This window comes from Ipomoea triloba, chromosome 11 (assembly GCF_003576645.1).
Source record: "Ipomoea triloba cultivar NCNSP0323 chromosome 11, ASM357664v1".
Taxonomy (NCBI): domain Eukaryota; kingdom Viridiplantae; phylum Streptophyta; class Magnoliopsida; order Solanales; family Convolvulaceae; genus Ipomoea; species Ipomoea triloba.
This window is the reverse complement of record NC_044926.1, coordinates 1901856-1921199: the sequence shown is the minus strand read 5'-3', so window position 1 is coordinate 1921199 and position 19344 is coordinate 1901856. Positions and strand designations below refer to the sequence as shown.

Below are 19344 nucleotides of genomic sequence, written 5' to 3'. Positions count from 1 at the left end.
GGGGGGGGGGGGGGGGGGGGGGAGGGGGAAGATGGTTGTTTGAGGCTGGAATGGAGATAAGTATTCAATAAAAAGTTGAACTTTTAAACTTTCTTGTCAAATATATTTGAAACTGGCATCAGATTAGTTGTAACAATTTAAAACTCAGATATTGATTCATCCATGGATGACTTTAGGAATGCTGTAATTGTTTCACTATTATTTTAACTAAATATATCACACAAAAGCATCTGTCATGACTGTAAACTGGTTGAATGTCCACTAGGTTCAAGAATGCTATGAGCTTTCAGCAGAATATGAAGGGAAGCAAGATACCCAGAAACTAGAGGAGCTTGGGAGGGTGGTTACTAGTCTGGATGCCGGGAATTCCATTGTGGTTACCAAAGCTTTTTCCAACATGCTTAACTTAGCCAATCTGGCTGAAGAGGTTCAGATAGCCTCGAGGCGGAGGAGTAAGTTCAAGAAGCGCGATTTGTCTGATGAGGCGTCTGCCACAACTGAATCAGACATTGAAGAGACTCTTAGGAGGCTTGTAGGACAACTGAATAAGTCCCCTGAAGAAGTGTTTGATGCTATAAAGAACCAGACGGTAGATCTTGTGCTTACCGCCCATCCTACTCAGTCTGTTCGTAGATCTTTGCTTCAGAAACATGCAAGGTCTGTTCAATTTTCAGTGTTTTTGGCTTCGGGGACATGCCCCCGTGGTGGAGGGTTGGATGTTTGTCCAATTCATTTGTTTTATAGTGATTTTAGCCTGTTTCTCTCTTTTCCAGAATTCGGGATTGTTTGACTCAGTTGTATGCTAAAGACATTACTCCTGATGATAAGCAGGAGCTCGATGAGGCTCTACAGAGAGAGGTAGGCTAGATTTTGAAGAATTTTTGGCTTCTACAGTTCATGAATCTTGGCGTGTTTTACTTCATTAGTCGTTCTGTTTTAAGTGTGTCTGTGATCTACCATAACTCCGCCCTTTTCACTACACACAGATACAGGCTGCTTTTCGCACTGATGAAATCAGGAGGACCCCACCGACTCCACAAGATGAGATGAGGGCGGGGATGAGTTACTTCCACGAAACTATATGGAAGGGAGTGCCAAAGTTTTTGCGTCGTGTTGACACAGCTTTGAAGAATATTGGGATCAATGAGCGTGTACCCTATAATGCCCCGCTTATCCAATTTTCTTCTTGGATGGGAGGGGATCGAGATGGTATTATCCTTTCCAATAAGAATCCATTATCCACATTCATTCTTGAGAGTCATTTTTAGTGGCTAAATAAATACATGTTATTGAAAATCTGCTTAGAATGGAAGTAAAAGATGATTCAAAGCTTCTGAACATTTAAGGTTTTAAACGCAATCTCACATGATTCAAGGCATTTTGCCACTTGCATTGATAGCTATTACATGTTTTAGAAGCACAGATAATAGTATCCTTTCAGATCAAGAAAGGAAGATGAATTGATTAGCTGTATTAAATTTGTAATCTTTAATTGCTTCATTTGATGATATATATGGTATAAATCTAATCATAAATTATAAAACGAAGTAACTTTTTTTTTTTTTTCCTTTTTTGGTTGTTTGTTCGAATTATATATCAGGAAACCCGAGAGTAACCCCGGAAGTTACAAGGGATGTGTGCTTATTGGCTAGAATGATGGCTGCCAACATGTACTTTTCTCAGATTGAAGATCTTATGTTTGAGGTGATGGGTTATCGAAAATGGCTGACATAGTTCGACCCTTTGGCATTGGCTTCGTTTCTGACATTGCTCGTTCCTTGCTTGTGGCAGCTCTCAATGTGGCGCTGCAGTGAAGAACTGCGTGGTCGGGCAGATGACCTTCATAGGACCTCGAAAAGAGATGTCAAACACTATATTGGTATTACTCGTGTTCTAAAAGAGATGTCTCAGCTCTCTCTCTTGACTGGATGCTGATTTTTTATGCCAAAATTTTGTCGTTGATGCAGAGTTTTGGAAACAGATTCCCCCGAATGAGCCTTACCGTGTGATTCTTGCTGATGTTAGAGACAAACTGTACAGCACAAGGGAGCGTGCTCGCCAGTTACTAGCGAATGGCTTCTCTGATATTCCTGAGGAGGCAGCGTTTACAAACGTTGAACAGGTCTGATTTTCGTGAAACTTCACTTGTAGTTGCGATTATCTATCTGTGTCTGTGTGTAAAGCTATGAAGTGATGGTTTAATTTCTCTTGGTGTTTCAGTTTCTGGAGCCTCTTGAATTATGCTACAGATCGCTATGCGCCTGTGGAGACCGGCCTATTGCAGATGGAAGCCTTCTCGATTTTCTGAGGCAAGTTTCCACCTTTGGGCTCTCGCTCGTGAGGCTTGATATACGACAAGAGTCGGATAGGCACACCGATGTTCTGGATGCAATCACGCTGCATTTAGGGATTGGATCGTATAAAGAATGGTCAGAAGAGCGCAGGCAGGAATGGCTGCTATCTGAACTAGGCGGGAAACGCCCTCTTTTTGGCCCTGACCTGCCTAAAACCGAAGAAATTGCTGATGTGCTTGACACGTTTCATGTTCTTGCTGAACTCCCCTCGGATAACTTTGGCGCCTACATAATTTCAATGGCCACGGCCCCATCTGATGTGCTTGCTGTAGAGCTTCTGCAGAGAGAGTGTCATGTCAAGAATCCGCTAAGAGTTGTGCCGTTATTTGAAAAACTCGACGATCTTGAGGCTGCACCAGCCGCTGTGGCTAGGCTGTTTTCGATTGATTGGTACAGAAACAGAATTAATGGGAAGCAAGAAGTCATGATTGGGTACTCGGATTCAGGGAAAGACGCTGGGCGACTCTCTGCAGCGTGGCAGCTGTACAAGACTCAAGAGGAGCTCGTTAAGGTGGCGAAACAGTATGGTGTCAAGCTCACGATGTTTCATGGCCGAGGAGGGACCGTGGGGCGAGGAGGCGGTCCAACTCATCTCGCCATTTTGTCACAGCCACCCGACACAATCCATGGATCCCTTCGCGTGACAGTTCAAGGGGAAGTCATCGAGCAGTCTTTCGGGGAGGAACACTTGTGCTTCAGAACGCTGCAGCGCTATACTGCAGCCACACTCGAGCACGGAATGAACCCTCCCATCGCTCCAAAGCCCGAATGGCGCGCCCTTCTGGACGAGATGTCTGTCGTTGCCACTGCAGAGTATCGCTCTGTAGTCTTCCAGGAGCCACGATTCGTTGAATACTTCAGACTCGTAATAACATTCTCACCATCTGTTATGAATTTACAGATTCTTGATTCTTATTAGTAAGTCACCTTGTGGTCTAGTGGCACCCAGCTTACACTCCTATATGGAAGGGAGTGGGTCCGAGTCTCAGTAGAGGCGACTGCTGACTCTTTGTGCTTCAGTAGGTTGAGAAAGTAGCTATGAACAGATACTGCATTGTTACAGAGCCAGTAACTCCCTTTAACCTGTTTGTTGCAGGCAACGCCTGAGCTAGAATACGGGCGAATGAACATTGGAAGCCGCCCTGCAAAGAGAAAACCAAGCGGTGGAATAGAGTCACTCCGTGCAATTCCATGGATCTTCGCCTGGACTCAGACGAGGTTTCACCTCCCAGTCTGGCTCGGCTTTGGAGCTGCATTCAAACATGTCATCGACAAAGATATCCGAAACCTGCAGATGCTGAAGGACATGTACAAGGAATGGCCATTCTTCAGAGTGACACTCGACCTCGTTGAAATGGTGTTTGCCAAGGGCGATCCAGGCATTGCAGCGTTGTACGATAAGCTGTTAGTATCAAAGGATTTATGGCCATTTGGAGAACAGCTAAGAACCAAATTCCAAGAAGCAAAAAGCTTTCTCCTCCAGGCAAGATCCACTGCCATTTCTTTCAAGAAAAACTGAATTTTACTGTCAAAAATCTATTCTTTACCTTCATTTCTGCAATTCTGCAGGTTGCTGGGCACAAAGATCTTCTTGAAGGGGATCCATATTTGAGGCAGAGGCTGAGACTCCGAGACGCCTACATCACAACGCTCAATGTCTCTCAAGCGTATACACTTAAGAGGATACGCGATCCGAGCTACAATCCACATTTAGCACAGGAGATTACAGAATCCCGAAAACCTGCAACTGAGTTGGTTATGCTTAACCCTACTAGTGAATATGCTCCTGGATTGGAAGATACCCTCATCTTGACCATGAAAGGTATTGCAGCTGGAATGCAGAATACTGGTTAAGATTTAAGAAGTGTCTTTGTTCACCCTATGTTTGTATGATGATAAAATGTCATAACATTACTTTATAGTTTTGCCTATGTGAGTGAATCTTCAAATAATGTTTTGCCTCAAGGCTTTGGTTGGTGTAAAAAAATTCCAACTTTTTGTGTTTGTGACGACTCTTGTTATATCTTTAAAGTTTGTTGGGGTGTACCCATCCAAGTTAGTGAGGTTGCACAAATTATATTTTGGACCATAGATAAATGTTCATTTTTAGTATACTTGAAAGTTTATTTTTAATGTACTGAACAATCATTTTTAGATACTATACCAAAAATCTTCAATATACAAAAAAACAAACTTTTAAAAATGAACATTCAATATATTAAAAATGAATCTTATATTAGTGGTTCATCTTACAAGGTGAACTGTTATCCATAGTATAATGATTAATTGGTATGTTGACTTGGTAGTTAGTAACCACAATGTTACGAGCTTGACACTCCGTGAAAATAATTTACTCGCATCTTTATTTGAGGCGGTCAATTGTCACCACCTTTGAATAATAGTTGCCGGGTTTTTGTCTGTCACAAAAATGGACATTTTCTAAATGGTTTGGACCGAAATGGATAGAATATAAAATTTGGATACAGATGAATAGGTCAGTCAAGAGGTCCATTTTTTTTTAAAGACCTGTATATATAAGAATCTATTAAATTATATACTATATCAAGTTGAGTTTTTTCTTTTAATGAAAAAATAATTCGAAGTTATATCAATACTCAAATCAAATTTTAATATTAAATAGTCAATTTAAAGATTTGATTAAATTGTCATACTTTCAAAAGTTTGAAGTTGATATAAGCTAGATATGTTGGGATTCTTTTTGACCCACATTCATTGAGAGGCTAATAAATGTATAATAAAGTTGAGATGGCATATATCTCGTCTTAAATTACAGAATTTAGAATTTTCTTTGACGCACAATTGCTTGAATTGGTTCTCATAATTTAAAGATTTGATTTTGTTAACATACATTTATCGAGAGGATAACAAATGTATAATATAGTTGGAATGACATACATCTCATCTTGATTCTCATAATTTAGGATTCTCTTTGAAACACAGGCTAATAAATGTATAATATAAATGAGATAATGTACATCTCATTTTTAATTTCACAATTTGCAGATTTCTCTTTGGCGTGCAATCATCGTGACAGTCATCTTACTAAAAATTAGGGATATGGATCGGAAGAAATGTGAATTTTCTTGATTTTCAGGGATAGGTATAACACAGTACAGTGGGATTAGGGCGTATATATATATGTGAAAAAGAGGCATAATTAAGCAAATTAGGAAACTGAGGTGGCACTGTGTAGGACATTGCATGCACCTAGACAACCACCTGAAAACAAAAAGTGAGACTACTTTTTGAATTTATTCAAGGAATATTGATGAAATACGACTTCGAATTACATGCAATTCAATTATCTAATTAAAAAAATTATAATTGAATTCTTGACTATTTAACATTATGTAATTAAATCAAAATTGATTTGTTCCTCCCGTTATCAATTACGTGACAACCATCTTATTAAAAATTAGTATTTTTAATTTATTTTAATAATTTCAAATAATATTTTAAATTAAAAAAGCACTGCTACGGTGTTTCTTTAAATTTTATTTAAAATTATTAAATAAATTTTAAAAATATTTTTTTTAATAAAATGATCTACACACCAGCAGAAATGGGAGGAACATGTCAATTTTGATTTAATTGAATAATTTTCAAATGTTCAAAGATTCAATTATAATTTTTTTTTAATTGAATTACCCAATTGATATGATGAATATCCGTGTGTAAGCTTTGATAGCCTATTTGAGCATTATTTCTTTATTTTATTATTTGTAATAAAATTTACTAATAATTTATACAAATTTGGAATCTACATTAAATTTTCACTCTTCTCGATTAGGAAAAAAAAATCTATTTAATGTTTTAATAGATTAAAGGACCCGTTTACTCATTTTATTTATTTATTTATTGTAGGATCAAATATTTATAACTATGTCAAATGTGACATGTAGCCCCAACTACTCCCACCATAGATTCGCGCCTCTGGTACTAACTAGTCAAAATCGAGAAAAAAAAATGAAAAATGGGATAACATAAATCTCATCTTAAACTTTTCAAAAAAAAAATAATAAATCTCATCTTAAATTTCACAATTTAGGATTTTTTTGGCGTGCAACCACCGTGCTAATTAATAGGACACATAAGACATAAAACAAGGAGAATTGTTATTATTATTATTATTATTATTTAAAAACAACAACATGCAAAAACCCTAAAAACACAGACAGACTGAGGAAAACCAGATCGAAGCTAGAAGAAAAGCAAAGACCTATTCATGGGATCAACCCACTCAGCCAGTCCAGATGAATCCTCAAACTCTCAACGCTATACTCAATCTCTTCTTCACTGCACGCGAAGTACACGGAGAACTTGTCCCCAAATTTCCCGGTGATTTCACCGCCCCACCACCCCTCGTTGTCATACGCATCCACCAGATCGCCCACTTCGAAGTCTCCCCCGTCTCTCCTCCTCACTCTCGGCGGCCTGGGCCGGACTTCGGCGGCGGCGCCGACAAGTCCTCCGTCACCAGCGTCTCGTACTCCACGATGTACTTGTTCGCCGCCGGCAGCACCGTCGCCACAACAATGGCTTCAAAGTAGGAGCCCCGGAACCCTTCTTGCACGCTCGCTACTTCCACCAAATCACCCCTGCGGAATAGCATTTCCCGGTTTAGAACCATGGTTAGGATCGGGATAGGGATCGGATCGGAAGAAATGAGAGTTTCTTGTTTTCAGGGATAGATATATATAAAGCTAGAAGTGGGATTATTGCCTCTATATATATATATATATATATATACACTCCGTATATGTGTGTGTGAGAGAGAGAGGGGCGAAGAATTAAGCAAATTAGGAATGTACTTTGGGTATATGCACAAATTTGGAAACTGAGCTGGCACTGTATAGGACATTGCATGCACCTACACAACCACCTTAAAAGAGTGAGACTTTAACCGTTTAGTGATTTTGTGTGAAGTTTTTGAAGCAAAATAGATGACGTGGAAGTGATTGAGAGAAGATGGGGTGTTGCAGGGGACCTCGATTTTTGGTCGGTAATGGTGGGTCCCACATGGCAATGAAAAGGTGCATTTATATCGCGTGCTGGCAACATTGTGGGACCCGATTTTTGGTCGACAACAGTGGGTCCCACATGACAATGAAAAGGTGCATTTATATCGCGTGCTGGCAACATTGTGGGTCCCTGGGCCCGTTAATACCTTTTCCGCGCATTAATAATTCAGATTTGGTTTTTTTTTTCTCCCATTTTCTTTTTTCTAATCACACCAACAAAAACTCTTCAAAATGCCACCAAAATCCCCACTATTTACAGAGTGGGGGCAATGACCCCCCATTGCCCTAACAGTAGACCTGCCCTTGATTGTATCTAGACAACATCAAGATAAATAAAAAAAAAAACTAAATATAATACTATTTTAAAAATTTATTTTAATATTTGTACTAAAATTTGTAGGTATCAAACATGAGAACATTAAAGGACCCGTTTACTCATTTTATTTATTTATTTATTGTAGGATCAAATATTTATAATTATGTCAAATGTGACATATAGCCCTAACTACCCTCGGTAGATGCACGCCTCTCATCATAACTAGACAACATCGAGTCAAAAATTGAAATATGGGATAATAACATAAATCTCATCTTTAATTTCACAATTTAATTAGGATTTTTTTAGCGGGCAACCATCGTGCTAATAAGACACATAACACATAAAACAAGGAGAATTATTTATATATTATTATTATTTAAAAACAACAACATGCAAAAACCTTAAAAACACAAAACCTGAAAAAACCAGATGGAAACTAGAAGAAAACCAAAGACCTCCTCATGGGATCAACCCACTCAGCCCTGATATCAACCCATTCCAAATGAATCCTCAAACTCTCAATCCTATACTCAATCTCTTCCTCACTGCACGCAAAGTACACGGCCCCACCACCCCTCGTTATCATACGCATCCACCAAATCGCCGACTTCGAAGTCTCCCCCATCTCTCCTCCTCACTCTCGGCGGCCTCGGCCGGACTTCCGCGGCGGCGACGACCTCGCAAAGCGGCGCCGACAAATTCTCCGTCACCAGCGTCTCGTACTCCACGATGTACTTGTTCACCCGCGGCAGCACACTCGCCACAATGGCTGCGAAGTAGGAGCCCCGGAATCCTTCTTGCGCGCTCGCTACTTCCACCAAATCGCCCCTGCGGAATCGCATTTCAGCCATTGTTAGGGTTTGGGAAGAAATGTAGTATGAATTTTTTTTTTATTCTCAGGGATAGGGTTTAGGTTGGGACGTTGGGTTTATATATGCATAAATTTGGAAACTGAGCTGGCACTGTTTAGGACATGCACCTAATTAAACAGCCGCCTGAAATTAAAAAAGAGAGAATGCACTTTTTGAATTTATTTAAGGAATAATATAATGTTGAAATAGACACCGAATTACAGGCAATAATGCAATTCGATTGTCTAATTAAGAAATTTATAATTGGATTCTTGAACGGTTCAATATTATGCAATTAAATCTAAAATAAAATGATTTGTTCTACCGATTTCTACGGACGTGGCCGTTATCTTATTAAAAAATTAATATTCTTTGATCATCGGAGACCTTTTTTTAATTTTATTTAAAATTATTATTATATTTTTTTATATCCAACTTTCAAAATACTTTCAAATATATGATTGGTTTGAGTAATATATATATATATATATATATATATATATATATATATATATATATATTTCATTCATATATCTGGTTTTGTATGTATGTTTGGTTTAATGAGATTTAATTTGACACAATTTATTTACAATCCAATTTTTGTAATATTTAATTTAATATTAGTATATAAATTTATATATGTAAAATTAAACAAAGATTACAAGTCATATAAAATATAAAAATTTGAATTTAATAATTATAGGAGAAACATTTAAAAAAACAAATAAAAAGAATGAATTGGTTTGGCCTATGAGTATAAAACATGACATATAAATTGTAATAGATAAATTATTGTCTTTGCTTTTATATTTATTATATATGAAATTTTATCAAACATTCAAACCACATTTACATCGGGATATAATTAACTAAAAATAACCATTCCTCGTAACCTAGGTGATAATTTTCCCATAAAAAGCCAACTAGCCAATATTTTTCAAAAAAAAAAAAAATAGATATTTACTAATACTTTATACAAATTTGGTATCTGACTATCTGCATTAAATTTTCTCTATTCTCGATTAGGAAAAAAAAAAGTAAAAAAATCTATTTAATGTTTTAATATAGTAAATCAAATATGGAATATAATGATAATTAATTAATACAATAAAAGAGTTGTAACACTTATCACATTGACTTAATACTCTACCATTTAAAGTTAGTCAATCTATGAGTAGTCCATTTGATTTTGGGATGAATGTGTAAGCAATTCCTCGTAACCTAGGTGAGAATTTTCCCATAAAAAGGCAAACTGGCCAATATTTTTCTAAAAAAAGAAAATTAAAAAAAAAAAAAAGAAAGAAATTTACTATAAATTTATACAAATTTAGTATCTACATTAAATTTTCTCACATCTCGATTAGCAAAAAAAGGCAAAAAATATTATATTTAATGTTTTAATACAGTATAAATCAAATCTTGAATAATAATAATTAATTAATACAATAAAAGAGGTGTAACACTTATCACATTGACCTAATACTCTAATATACCATTTAAAGTTAGTCAATTTATGAGTAGTCTGTTTGATTTTTGGATGAATACAATTACGGTACTCAATCGTTTAATTAAATATTCTCGAACCAGAACTTGGAATACATTATTTAGAAGCATTCGAACTTGAATTGATTTGATAGTAGCCTAGCTAGTAGGGTACCCACAATGTTTCAAATTTGACTATTCATGAGACTTGATCGAATTGCCTATTAGTCTTATTTATTTGAACTGATTAACTAAGGACAATTAACTTAATTATGCTGATTTACTTTGTGGTAATTTATCGGCTAAAGTCACTTAGATTTGCTCTTTGACACACATTCATCGAGAGACTATTATATGTATAATACATCTCATCTTGAGTCTCACAAATTGGTTGAGTGTCCTCTTGGGATATCAAACACCTCCTTTCCATAAGACACTGTTGGGGTGGTCTTCTTATAGTTTTTAGTTCTTTCCGCTTTATATATTATTTAAAAAGTTTACTTTTGTTTTTCTTCAATAACCTTTCAACTATAACTAAAGCTTATAACATACTACGTACATGTTGAAAATTTTAGTTAAAATGGCTTTTTTAAGTGATTATTTTGTGGTACAAATATATGTAGGGTTGACTTCTAATTTGTGTAGGGTCAAAGTGAATCCGGGTTGTTCAATTCGTAGGGAGATGAAGCTAGAAATCAATATATTATACGCTCAAAATATATAATGAGTGAATGAGAAATTAAGTCGCAAAGTAAACTCATTTGATCGAATTAGAAAGGCTTGGAAGTAGCTCTTGTCCAACATTGAAAAGGGACGTGGATTTGCACTAGTATATATACAATTCACTTTTAGAAGTATTTAGTTTCAGTGGTCTGCTAGTTGTGAGCACCTTATGAAAATGTGTTATCGTTAACCTTATGTGCTCAATTTACAAGGTACTTACATAACACCTTATTTGTGAGCACCTTACGTAAAGGTTATGTTGCTAACCTTTTGGTAGTTACCTAATGGTACTTTATTTCAGTGCTTAATTTTGCACCTACCTTACGGAAGGTGCTTACATAACACCTTATTTGTGAGCACCTTACAAAAAGCTATACCGCTTTATAAATTTAGCACCTACCTTATGGAAGGTGCTTACATAGCACCTTATTTGTGAGCACCTTAAGTAAAGGTGATCGATGCTGTCACCCTTTTGGTACTCACTCAAAGGTGCTTCATTTTGGTGTCGAATTTAGCACCTACCTTACAGAAGGTGCTTAATTACATAGCACCTTATTAGTGAGCACTTTACGAAAAAGCTACCAAAAGGTGTTCCTAAATTTAGCACATACCTTATGGAAGGTGCTTACATAGCACCTTATTTGTGAGCACCTTATGTAAAGCTGATGTTGTTGTCAACCTTTTAATTTGGTAGTTATCGAAAAGTGTTTTATTTCGGTGCTTAATTTAGCACCTACCTTACGAAAGGTGCTTACATAACATCTTATTTGCGAGCACTTTACGAAAAGGCTACCAGAAGGTCCTTCCTAATTTAGCACCTACCTTATGGAAGGTGCTTACATATAGCACCTTATTTGTGAGTACCTTACGTAAAGGTGATGTTGCCAACCTTTTGATAGCTATTTACCGAAAAGTGCTTCATTTCAATGATTAATCTAACACCTAAATACCTTATAGGAGGTGCTTACATAGCACATTATTAGTGAGCACCTTATGAAAAGGCTACCAAAAGGTGCTCCTTAAATTTAGTATCTACCGGAAGGTGCTTACATAACACCTTATTTTGTAGCACACCATACGTAAAGGTGATGTTTACAACCTTTGGTAGTTACTGAAAAGTGTTTCATTTCGGTGTTTTTAGTACCAACTTTTCAAAAGTTACTTATATAGAACCTTATTCGTAAGCACCTTAACCATCAAAAGGTTAAGCATATACCAGTAGTAGTGTCTACAAAAGGTTGTCAATTTACTCAGAACACACATTCCAGTAATGTTTACCAACTTTCTTCATAAATCAAAGATTATTACAACAATAGTGACTCATAAGTATACACTAGAAAACTATCTTGATAGCTAGCCAGCATATATCATCATCTTCCTCAAATGACAATACAAAGAACAATGGGAATCATCATTAAAAACATTCAAAACCCTAAGAACACACAACCTAGACGAATTGGAAAGCCAAAGCCCTCCCAAAAGAATCAACCCACTTAGCCCTTAAATGAATCCAATCAAGATGAACTCTTAGTAAGTCCACAGTATAAGCAATCTCTTCCTTACTATCATCAAAGTACACCTTGTACTTGTCCCCAACTTTTCCGATGATCTCACCGGCCCACCACGCCTCGTTGTCATACGCATCCACCTTATCGCCCTTTCTGAACTCCCCGGAATCTCTCATTCTGAACCCCGGCGGCACGGGGCGGACTTCGGCGGCGGGGACCACCTCGCGAAGCGGCCCCGACAAGTCGTTCGTGACGAGAGTCTCGTACTCTACAACGTACTCCCTCACCGGCGTCAGCGCCATCACCACCGTGGCTACGAAGTAGGAGCCCCGGAAACCTTGTTTCTGGCTCGCTACTTCCACCACGTCGCCCCTCCGGAATAGCATTTGCTGGTTTAGCGCCATGGTTATGGAACAATGGAAGAAATGGGATTTTGGCTGGTTTTTTATTTGCAGGGATAGCTATGGTGTGGAGGGTAGTCCCTATATATATATATATATAGATGGAGGGTAGGTTGGGTAGGTATATGTACACATTTGGAAGCTGATGTCTGTGTGGGGACGGATCTAGAAATTTTCTTTTAATCCCAGTAAAAGAAATGAAGGATTAACAAATTATTATTAGGGGTGTAGCTGTGATTCTCTGAAACTAATGGGCACAACTGAAGGGCCAAAAACAAAATTACAGGGGGCAGTGGGCCCCACTACTCCCAGGGTAGATCCACCCCTGATCGTATTTAGATAACATCGAGATAAAAATGAAATTACATATTGTACTATATATTTTTAAAATTTATTTTAGTATTGATATATACCAAAAATAGTCTAGACACATGAGAACATCAAAGGACCCGTTTACTCATTTTGTTTATTTATTTATAGTAGGATCAAATATTTGTGATTATGTCAAATGCGACACGTAGCCTCAACTACCCCACAGTATATCCGCGCCCTTAATCCCATTTTGTATGTATGATTCGGGCTAGTAACGATATTTAATTTGGCTCAATTGTTCAATTCAATTTTTTTAATATTTAGCTCAATATTAGTATATACATTTATATATCTACAAATAAAGATTCAAAGCAATATAAAATACAAAAATATTTGAATTTAAAAATAAAGAAAATATTTATAAAAAAAGGGTAAGCAAAATGAAAAAAAATGATTTGACTAATCGGTATTAAACATAACAGGTAAGTCGTAAAATGTAATATATAAATTGTAATCTTTGCTTTCATGTATATATGGTATATAACTATATACATATGAGATTTTAATATCAAATATTGAAACTACATTTACATCAGTATATAATCATTACCAATTTAGTATCTACATTAAAATTTCTCCTCTCGATTAGGAAAAAAGGCAAAAATTAATAAAATTAATGTCTCAATATAGTAAATCAAATATGGAATAATTATAATTATTTAATACAATAAATTATAGTTGAGATTTTAATATCAAATATTGAAACCACATTTACATATAATCATTGCAAATTTAGTATCTACATTAAAATTTCTCTTTTCGATTAAGAAAAAAGACAAAAAGATTTTATTTAATGTTCTAATATAATAAATCAAATATGAAATAATGATAATTAATTAATAGGAGTACAATAAAAGAATTGCAACGAACGCTTATCACATTCACGTAATACTACATACTCTACCGTTAATCAATCTATGAGTACTATGTTTGATTTAATGATGAAAATGAGTCGGGTATCGACCTCTTTTAACTATTCTCATACAAAAACTTGGAATACATTATTTAGAAGCACCTGGACTTGAATTGAATATTTTCGGTACTTATTATCCCAAACGCATTTGATAGTAGGGTAATCATAAGGTTCAAAGTTCGACTCTTCATGAAAGTTGTCTATTGTCATCTTGATTTGAGCTGATTAGCTATAGTCTATACACAACCTAAGTTGATTTATCTCATTTCACCGAAACCACATACATAAGTATTGACGGTTGACTTTTTTGTAAATCAAAGTTGTTGGACTAGTGGAGGGAGTTAAATGCAAAAGAAAGAAACTTCACCGGGTCAATATCTGAAAGATCAAAGTTGAAGGGCTTCCATTGGCAACTCTTCGGATGACAGCTCAAAAAATCATCGTCTATGTCGAGTAAAATGCGACATTGCAACTTAACAGCTGTGCTAGGCAGAGAGGGAAAGCTAGAAAGAGCTTTGGAGTTTAGTCTTTCTCAAATCTCAACAACTAAGCAGCAAAAAACCTCTGAGAGACTCATCTGCCATGGATTCCTCTAAAGAACGCGACCACTTCGTCTATGTCGCCAAGATTGCCGAGCAAGCTGAACGCTACGACGGTTAGGGTTCCGCCACAATCTCTCTCTATACATACATTCATCTATATGATTCATAAGATTCGCTTAAATGCTTAATCCTACTTATATATGATTATTTTATTGCAAACAGAGCTTAAAGATTGAATTTTTAGTACTTAATCGAGTGAGCTCACTTGTGTATTGAAATTGGGTCGTTTTCAATTACAATCTAGTTCTTGTTTTTAGTCAAAATCTGTTCTTTTTCCTCACCCATATTTGGCATTTTAGGGAAACATAATATCTTAGGCAATTTGGGTTTGAATTTTGGCAGAGATGGTGGATGCTATGAAGAATGTGGCGAAAATGGATGTGGAATTGACTGTGGAAGAGAGGAATTTGCTGTCTGTAGGGTACAAGAATGTGGTGGGATCAAGGAGGGCATCATGGAGGATCTTGTCATCCATTGAGCAGAAGGAAGAGTCAAGAGGGAATGAGCAGAATGTGAAGAGGATCAAGGAGTACAGGCAGAAGGTGGAGACTGAGCTCACCAATATATGCAGTGATATCATGACTGTGATTGATGAGCATCTCATCCCCTCATCCAATCCTGGAGAGTCAACTGTGTTTTACTACAAGATGTGGGGGTTTTACTCGGTTTTATTGAATATTTACATGTTCTAATGCCTTTGTTTGATGTCTCTAGATGTACAATGCTTTTTCGTTTGATTTATCTTTTGGGTGTAGGAAGGGGGACTATTATCGCTATCTTGCTGAGTTCAAGGCTGGTAATGACAAGAAAGAGGTTGCTGATCTTTCATTGAAAGCGTACGAGGTATATAATTGCTTTTGTTTGAGTTCGGTTTCTCTCATTGGCGTCACTCAGTTTGAAGGTTGTGTGCACTAGTTTAAGAGACACTAAAGGGTACAAATATGCATTATTGATTTTCTGCACTGAAAATGTGATAGAGATGACAATTGGCAATTAAATGATGCATAGGATTCTTTGCGGCATTGCAAGTTACTTTGTCCATCGTTTGTATTGCAACCACTCCGTCATTTCATTCTTGTTGCATATGGAGAGGGATACTGAGGACGTGTAACTTATACTCGACTGTGGACTGTTATTGCTGAAATTTCTTAGTTTTAGAAGTTTTTGGCATGCTTTGCACCTCGAGTTGTTTTTTTATTGGCTTCACTGCTGTTCAAAAGGATGGTTGAGGACAATCATGTGAAGCTTTCAATGAACACTTTTTGAACTAATGTTCTATACGTGTAAAAATTCGTTTTGGCTTGTATCCAGGTTTCGTGAAGTATTTCAACTTAACTCTCTTCATTCTTTGTTTCTTATACTATCCCCGTTTCTTGCAGACTGCTACCACTACAGCAGAGGCTGAGTTACCGCCTACACATCCCATTCGATTGGGTTTGGCTTTGAACTTCTCAGTTTTCTACTACGAGATCATTAATTCTCCTGAAAGGTTCGCCTTAACCAGTTCTCATCTTCGGAAGTCTTTTCATTTGTTGAACCTTAGTATATCTTGTCAGGCGTAATTAATCTGTTTGTGTCCTGTTCTTGATGTTGTGATTATGAATTTAAAAAAAAAAAATCGTTACAGGGCATGCCACCTTGCAAAGCAGGCTTTTGATGAAGCAATTGCAGAACTGGATTCCCTGAATGAGGACTCGTACAAGGATAGCACCTTGATTATGCAGCTCCTAAGGGACAATCTTACGTTATGGACTGCTGATATACCCGAAGATGCAGGTAAATTTTCTAAGGTGTACCCTATTGGGAATGCACCGGGGCAAGGAAACCTTCTATAATAAATTTTGGATCCACCTGATAGCTTTCTTGTATGACATTTGCCAAATTGAAGCATGTTCTCTATCTCAACTAAAAGCCTAAGCTGATAGTTGGATTGCACATTTATGTTTATATATTATATGGTCAACACCCCCCCTCACGTGTGCTCCTGCATGGGGTTGGCTATGATCTTAACACGTGCTTCATCTCAACTAAAAGCCTAAGCTGATAGTTGGACTGAACTGTAAAATACAAACCGGCCCATGTGGGGGATTATATTTGAATGAGAAAACTTAAAGATGATATTGGCATGTCCTGTATCAACGTAGCTTCATGTAAAATGATTATATCAGAATCTCATGGTGTGTATGGTATTCTAAAAAGTATTCCGTTTCCATTTCACAGAAGATGGCCAGAAGGGGGATGCCACAAACAAACCCGGAGGGCCTGATGATGCCGAGGTAGGCTGTTCTGACATCTCCTACTTTTTTTCTCTGTACTCGAGTATAGATTCAATTTCGTACTCAACTGAAAACGGTTGTTATGCAACCCCTTTGCAGTGATTGAAGGATCGAGCTGATGATTACAAACTCGTGTACGTGTATTTGGAATAGAGAGGAGACGAGGATAAAGCCATGGGGGATGCATGTTTGTCTTATAATTCATCATATAGATATAGTTCCATGAGTTCTTGTGTTACAGCGTACGTGTTAAATGTATCAAAGTTGGATGTCAAGTATTACGTTATTTGCATCCCCCGCTATATTTCCCTTCATCATTTTAGTGTATACTTTAGTCTATATAGATGATTGCTTTGGCATATGGGTTGTTTTACTTTCCAGATGACTGATGCATAGCCCAAAATGAGATTTTCAGTTGTTCTCCTATTGCCTAATCCTTTGTGATTTAAGCTAAAACAGTTCCATGTGATTTCAATAAGTTTGCAGATAATAGAGATTGCTAACTTGGAAGTTTGTAGTTATTAAGTTAACTATTTGATCAATTCGGTTAGGTTATTGTCATCCAAAATCTAGCAATCTTGTAATCTTATATATGTTGCTTGGTGTTACAATAAATGATTTTGACGCATGGTGAATTACGGTTCTTGGAAATCGAAATTTATGTGGTCGGAACAAGGGTTTTCAATCAGATTGAGGCCATTTCCGACTACTTTTAGGTGGTCGGAAATTCTTTAATTTTCAACAGGAACAGTAATAGATTACCAACAATAATTTTATTTGCTTGCATTGTGATATTTAGGAAATATATAGATTATCATTTATTTTAATACCAATAATGTGCATTCACTTATTTGGTGGATATAAAATAATATCTGAACAAAATTATCGAGAATGTGGCACCAGAACTTAGCGTAGTGATCGATTTAAACAAACAACGAACATAATTTAATCTTAAAAATAGTTTACTTTCAAAAGGAACAAAGAAGATTGAAAGGGAATGCAAAACTATAATTTTATAATAATCAAACAATTTTTTACCAATGCAAATTGTAAAAGTTTACTCAATGCTGACTTGAAAGAATTGTCTCCAAAGTGGAAAGAACTTGGGAAAGATCGAACAAAAACAGACCAGCCATGGGTTCGATCCTTGGCTTTGGGTATGGAGCAGCCTTAAATCTCCAGGTCAGCTGTCCCACCCAATAAAGATGCCTACAATCCAGCGAGGGGTTAGCCACTGTGTTCGACGGTGGAGACACTGGGCTACACCCACAAAAAAACAAAAACAAAAAAAAAAAAAAAAAAAAGACCAGCCATGTCGTCGTCACTTTGGTAAAAGTTTACCCGTATATTTACTAATTACTATTCATTGTTCAAATTAATTAATTATTTAATTAATTAATTTTTAGTATTTTTTTATTTTTAAATTTATGTTTTTAATATTACTTTTAAGATAGTTTCTAAATATAAAAATTGTATATACTATTTTTAAACTTAATATTATAAAAAAATTATAATTATAAATAATTTTAGTCCATCTTCATTACGCACATAAACTATGTAGAGTAAAATATTAGATCATAATTGAAGAGTCTGAACGTACGTGCGTTTGTCCATATAAGTTGCGGCCAGAAATTTTCAACCATCTTTCTTACGTTGAATTGAACATTATTGTACAAAAGACAAATAATGATGGCATTAACAATTAATATTCATTAATTATAATTTATTCCACTAGTTTAATGTCTATGATGATGAATTGATGATCTATCGCCGTGCTCATTGGGTTTGTTTCTTCTTTTTTTTTTTTTTTGGGTGATTAGGAAACCCCGCTGAACTGTAGTTACTATTCAGTGTGCACATTAAATAAACTGTGTTCATGTGTAATAGCATGTGAATCACATTGGAGAGATAAATTGTACGAGAAAGATTTTAAATGACAGTCTCGACATATAGAATGTTGATAATAATTGAACTCGCGACTTTTAAGTACTAGAATAATCGTATTAAAATTAATTCAAGAAATTTATTAAATAATAATAATTGACATGCACCATGATCCTTACGTTTGGAAGCTCGAACCTTTGTGAAATGTAGTCAAAATTATTTCAATATTTAATTACACAGCTGGTCGGCAGCGGATTTTCTCCACACGATATAACACAATCTTATCATCACTAGTGTATGTGTTGAAAATGTTAAACAAAAATCTTTTCTTAATCGACCCACAAATATTTGTAATACGTCTTAAAAAGGATGACTACTGAATGAGTGAAACATGATTCTCCCATATTCTTGATTGAATTCGTCGCACGAGTCTTTCTAATGCGATTTAGCTTCATATTTAATTTGCAAATAACTACATATAAACACAATTTACTTAGTACACACAATAAAAAAAAAAAGTGACAAAATATTCAGAAATAATGAAGGAAAGCTTCTTAGCCAGCAAAATACCACTAAACATATTAGCGGATTTATTATTATATATTTTATGATAGCTA

General features: G+C 36.1%; 3 protein-coding genes across 3 annotated transcripts in view; 2 read left to right on the top strand and 1 right to left on the bottom strand.

The window, feature by feature from the left end:
- LOC115996577 (phosphoenolpyruvate carboxylase-like) overlaps positions 1 to 4413 on the top strand; it is a 6772-nt gene extending 2359 nt beyond the window's left edge. The window contains exons 2-10 of the mRNA XM_031235870.1: positions 266 to 657; positions 774 to 858; positions 987 to 1209; positions 1601 to 1704; positions 1792 to 1879; positions 1968 to 2122; positions 2221 to 3219; positions 3451 to 3837; positions 3924 to 4413. Coding sequence (XP_031091730.1) covers positions 266 to 657; positions 774 to 858; positions 987 to 1209; positions 1601 to 1704; positions 1792 to 1879; positions 1968 to 2122; positions 2221 to 3219; positions 3451 to 3837; positions 3924 to 4208 — 2718 coding nt within the window. The 3' untranslated portion in view covers positions 4209 to 4413. The remainder of the gene's footprint in view (positions 1 to 265; positions 658 to 773; positions 859 to 986; positions 1210 to 1600; positions 1705 to 1791; positions 1880 to 1967; positions 2123 to 2220; positions 3220 to 3450; positions 3838 to 3923) is intronic.
- A 7805-nt stretch (positions 4414 to 12218) lies between these two features.
- On the bottom strand, positions 12219 to 12683 carry LOC115996929 (protein AGENET DOMAIN (AGD)-CONTAINING P1-like). The gene has a single exon (XM_031236372.1). It carries the CDS (start codon positions 12681 to 12683, stop codon positions 12219 to 12221), a length of 465 nt encoding a protein of 154 aa, XP_031092232.1.
- Positions 12684 to 14429: 1746 nt separating this feature from the next.
- Positions 14430 to 17277, top strand: LOC115997663 (14-3-3 protein 9). Its single transcript, XM_031237257.1, has 7 exons — positions 14430 to 14620; positions 14910 to 15216; positions 15323 to 15410; positions 15947 to 16056; positions 16195 to 16343; positions 16788 to 16843; positions 16943 to 17277. The coding sequence occupies exons 1-7, from the start codon at positions 14548 to 14550 to the stop codon at positions 16943 to 16945; spliced, it is 786 nt and encodes a 261-aa protein (XP_031093117.1). The 5' UTR covers positions 14430 to 14547; the 3' UTR covers positions 16946 to 17277.
- The last annotated feature ends 2067 nt before the right edge of the window (positions 17278 to 19344 follow it).

Excerpts from the sequence above, each read along its gene's own strand:
- LOC115997663 (XM_031237257.1), top strand. The coding sequence starts at position 14,548 with ATGGATTCCTCTAAAGAACGCGACCACTTCGTCTATGTCGCCAAGATT. Across the intron at positions 15,411-15,946 it reads TTTCATTGAAAGCGTACGAG|ACTGCTACCACTACAGCAGA; the intron begins GTATATAATTGC and ends CGTTTCTTGCAG. Across the intron at positions 16,057-16,194 it reads ATCATTAATTCTCCTGAAAG|GGCATGCCACCTTGCAAAGC; the intron begins GTTCGCCTTAAC and ends AAATCGTTACAG.
- LOC115996929 (XM_031236372.1), bottom strand. The coding sequence starts at position 12,683 with ATGGCGCTAAACCAGCAAATGCTATTCCGGAGGGGCGACGTGGTGGAA.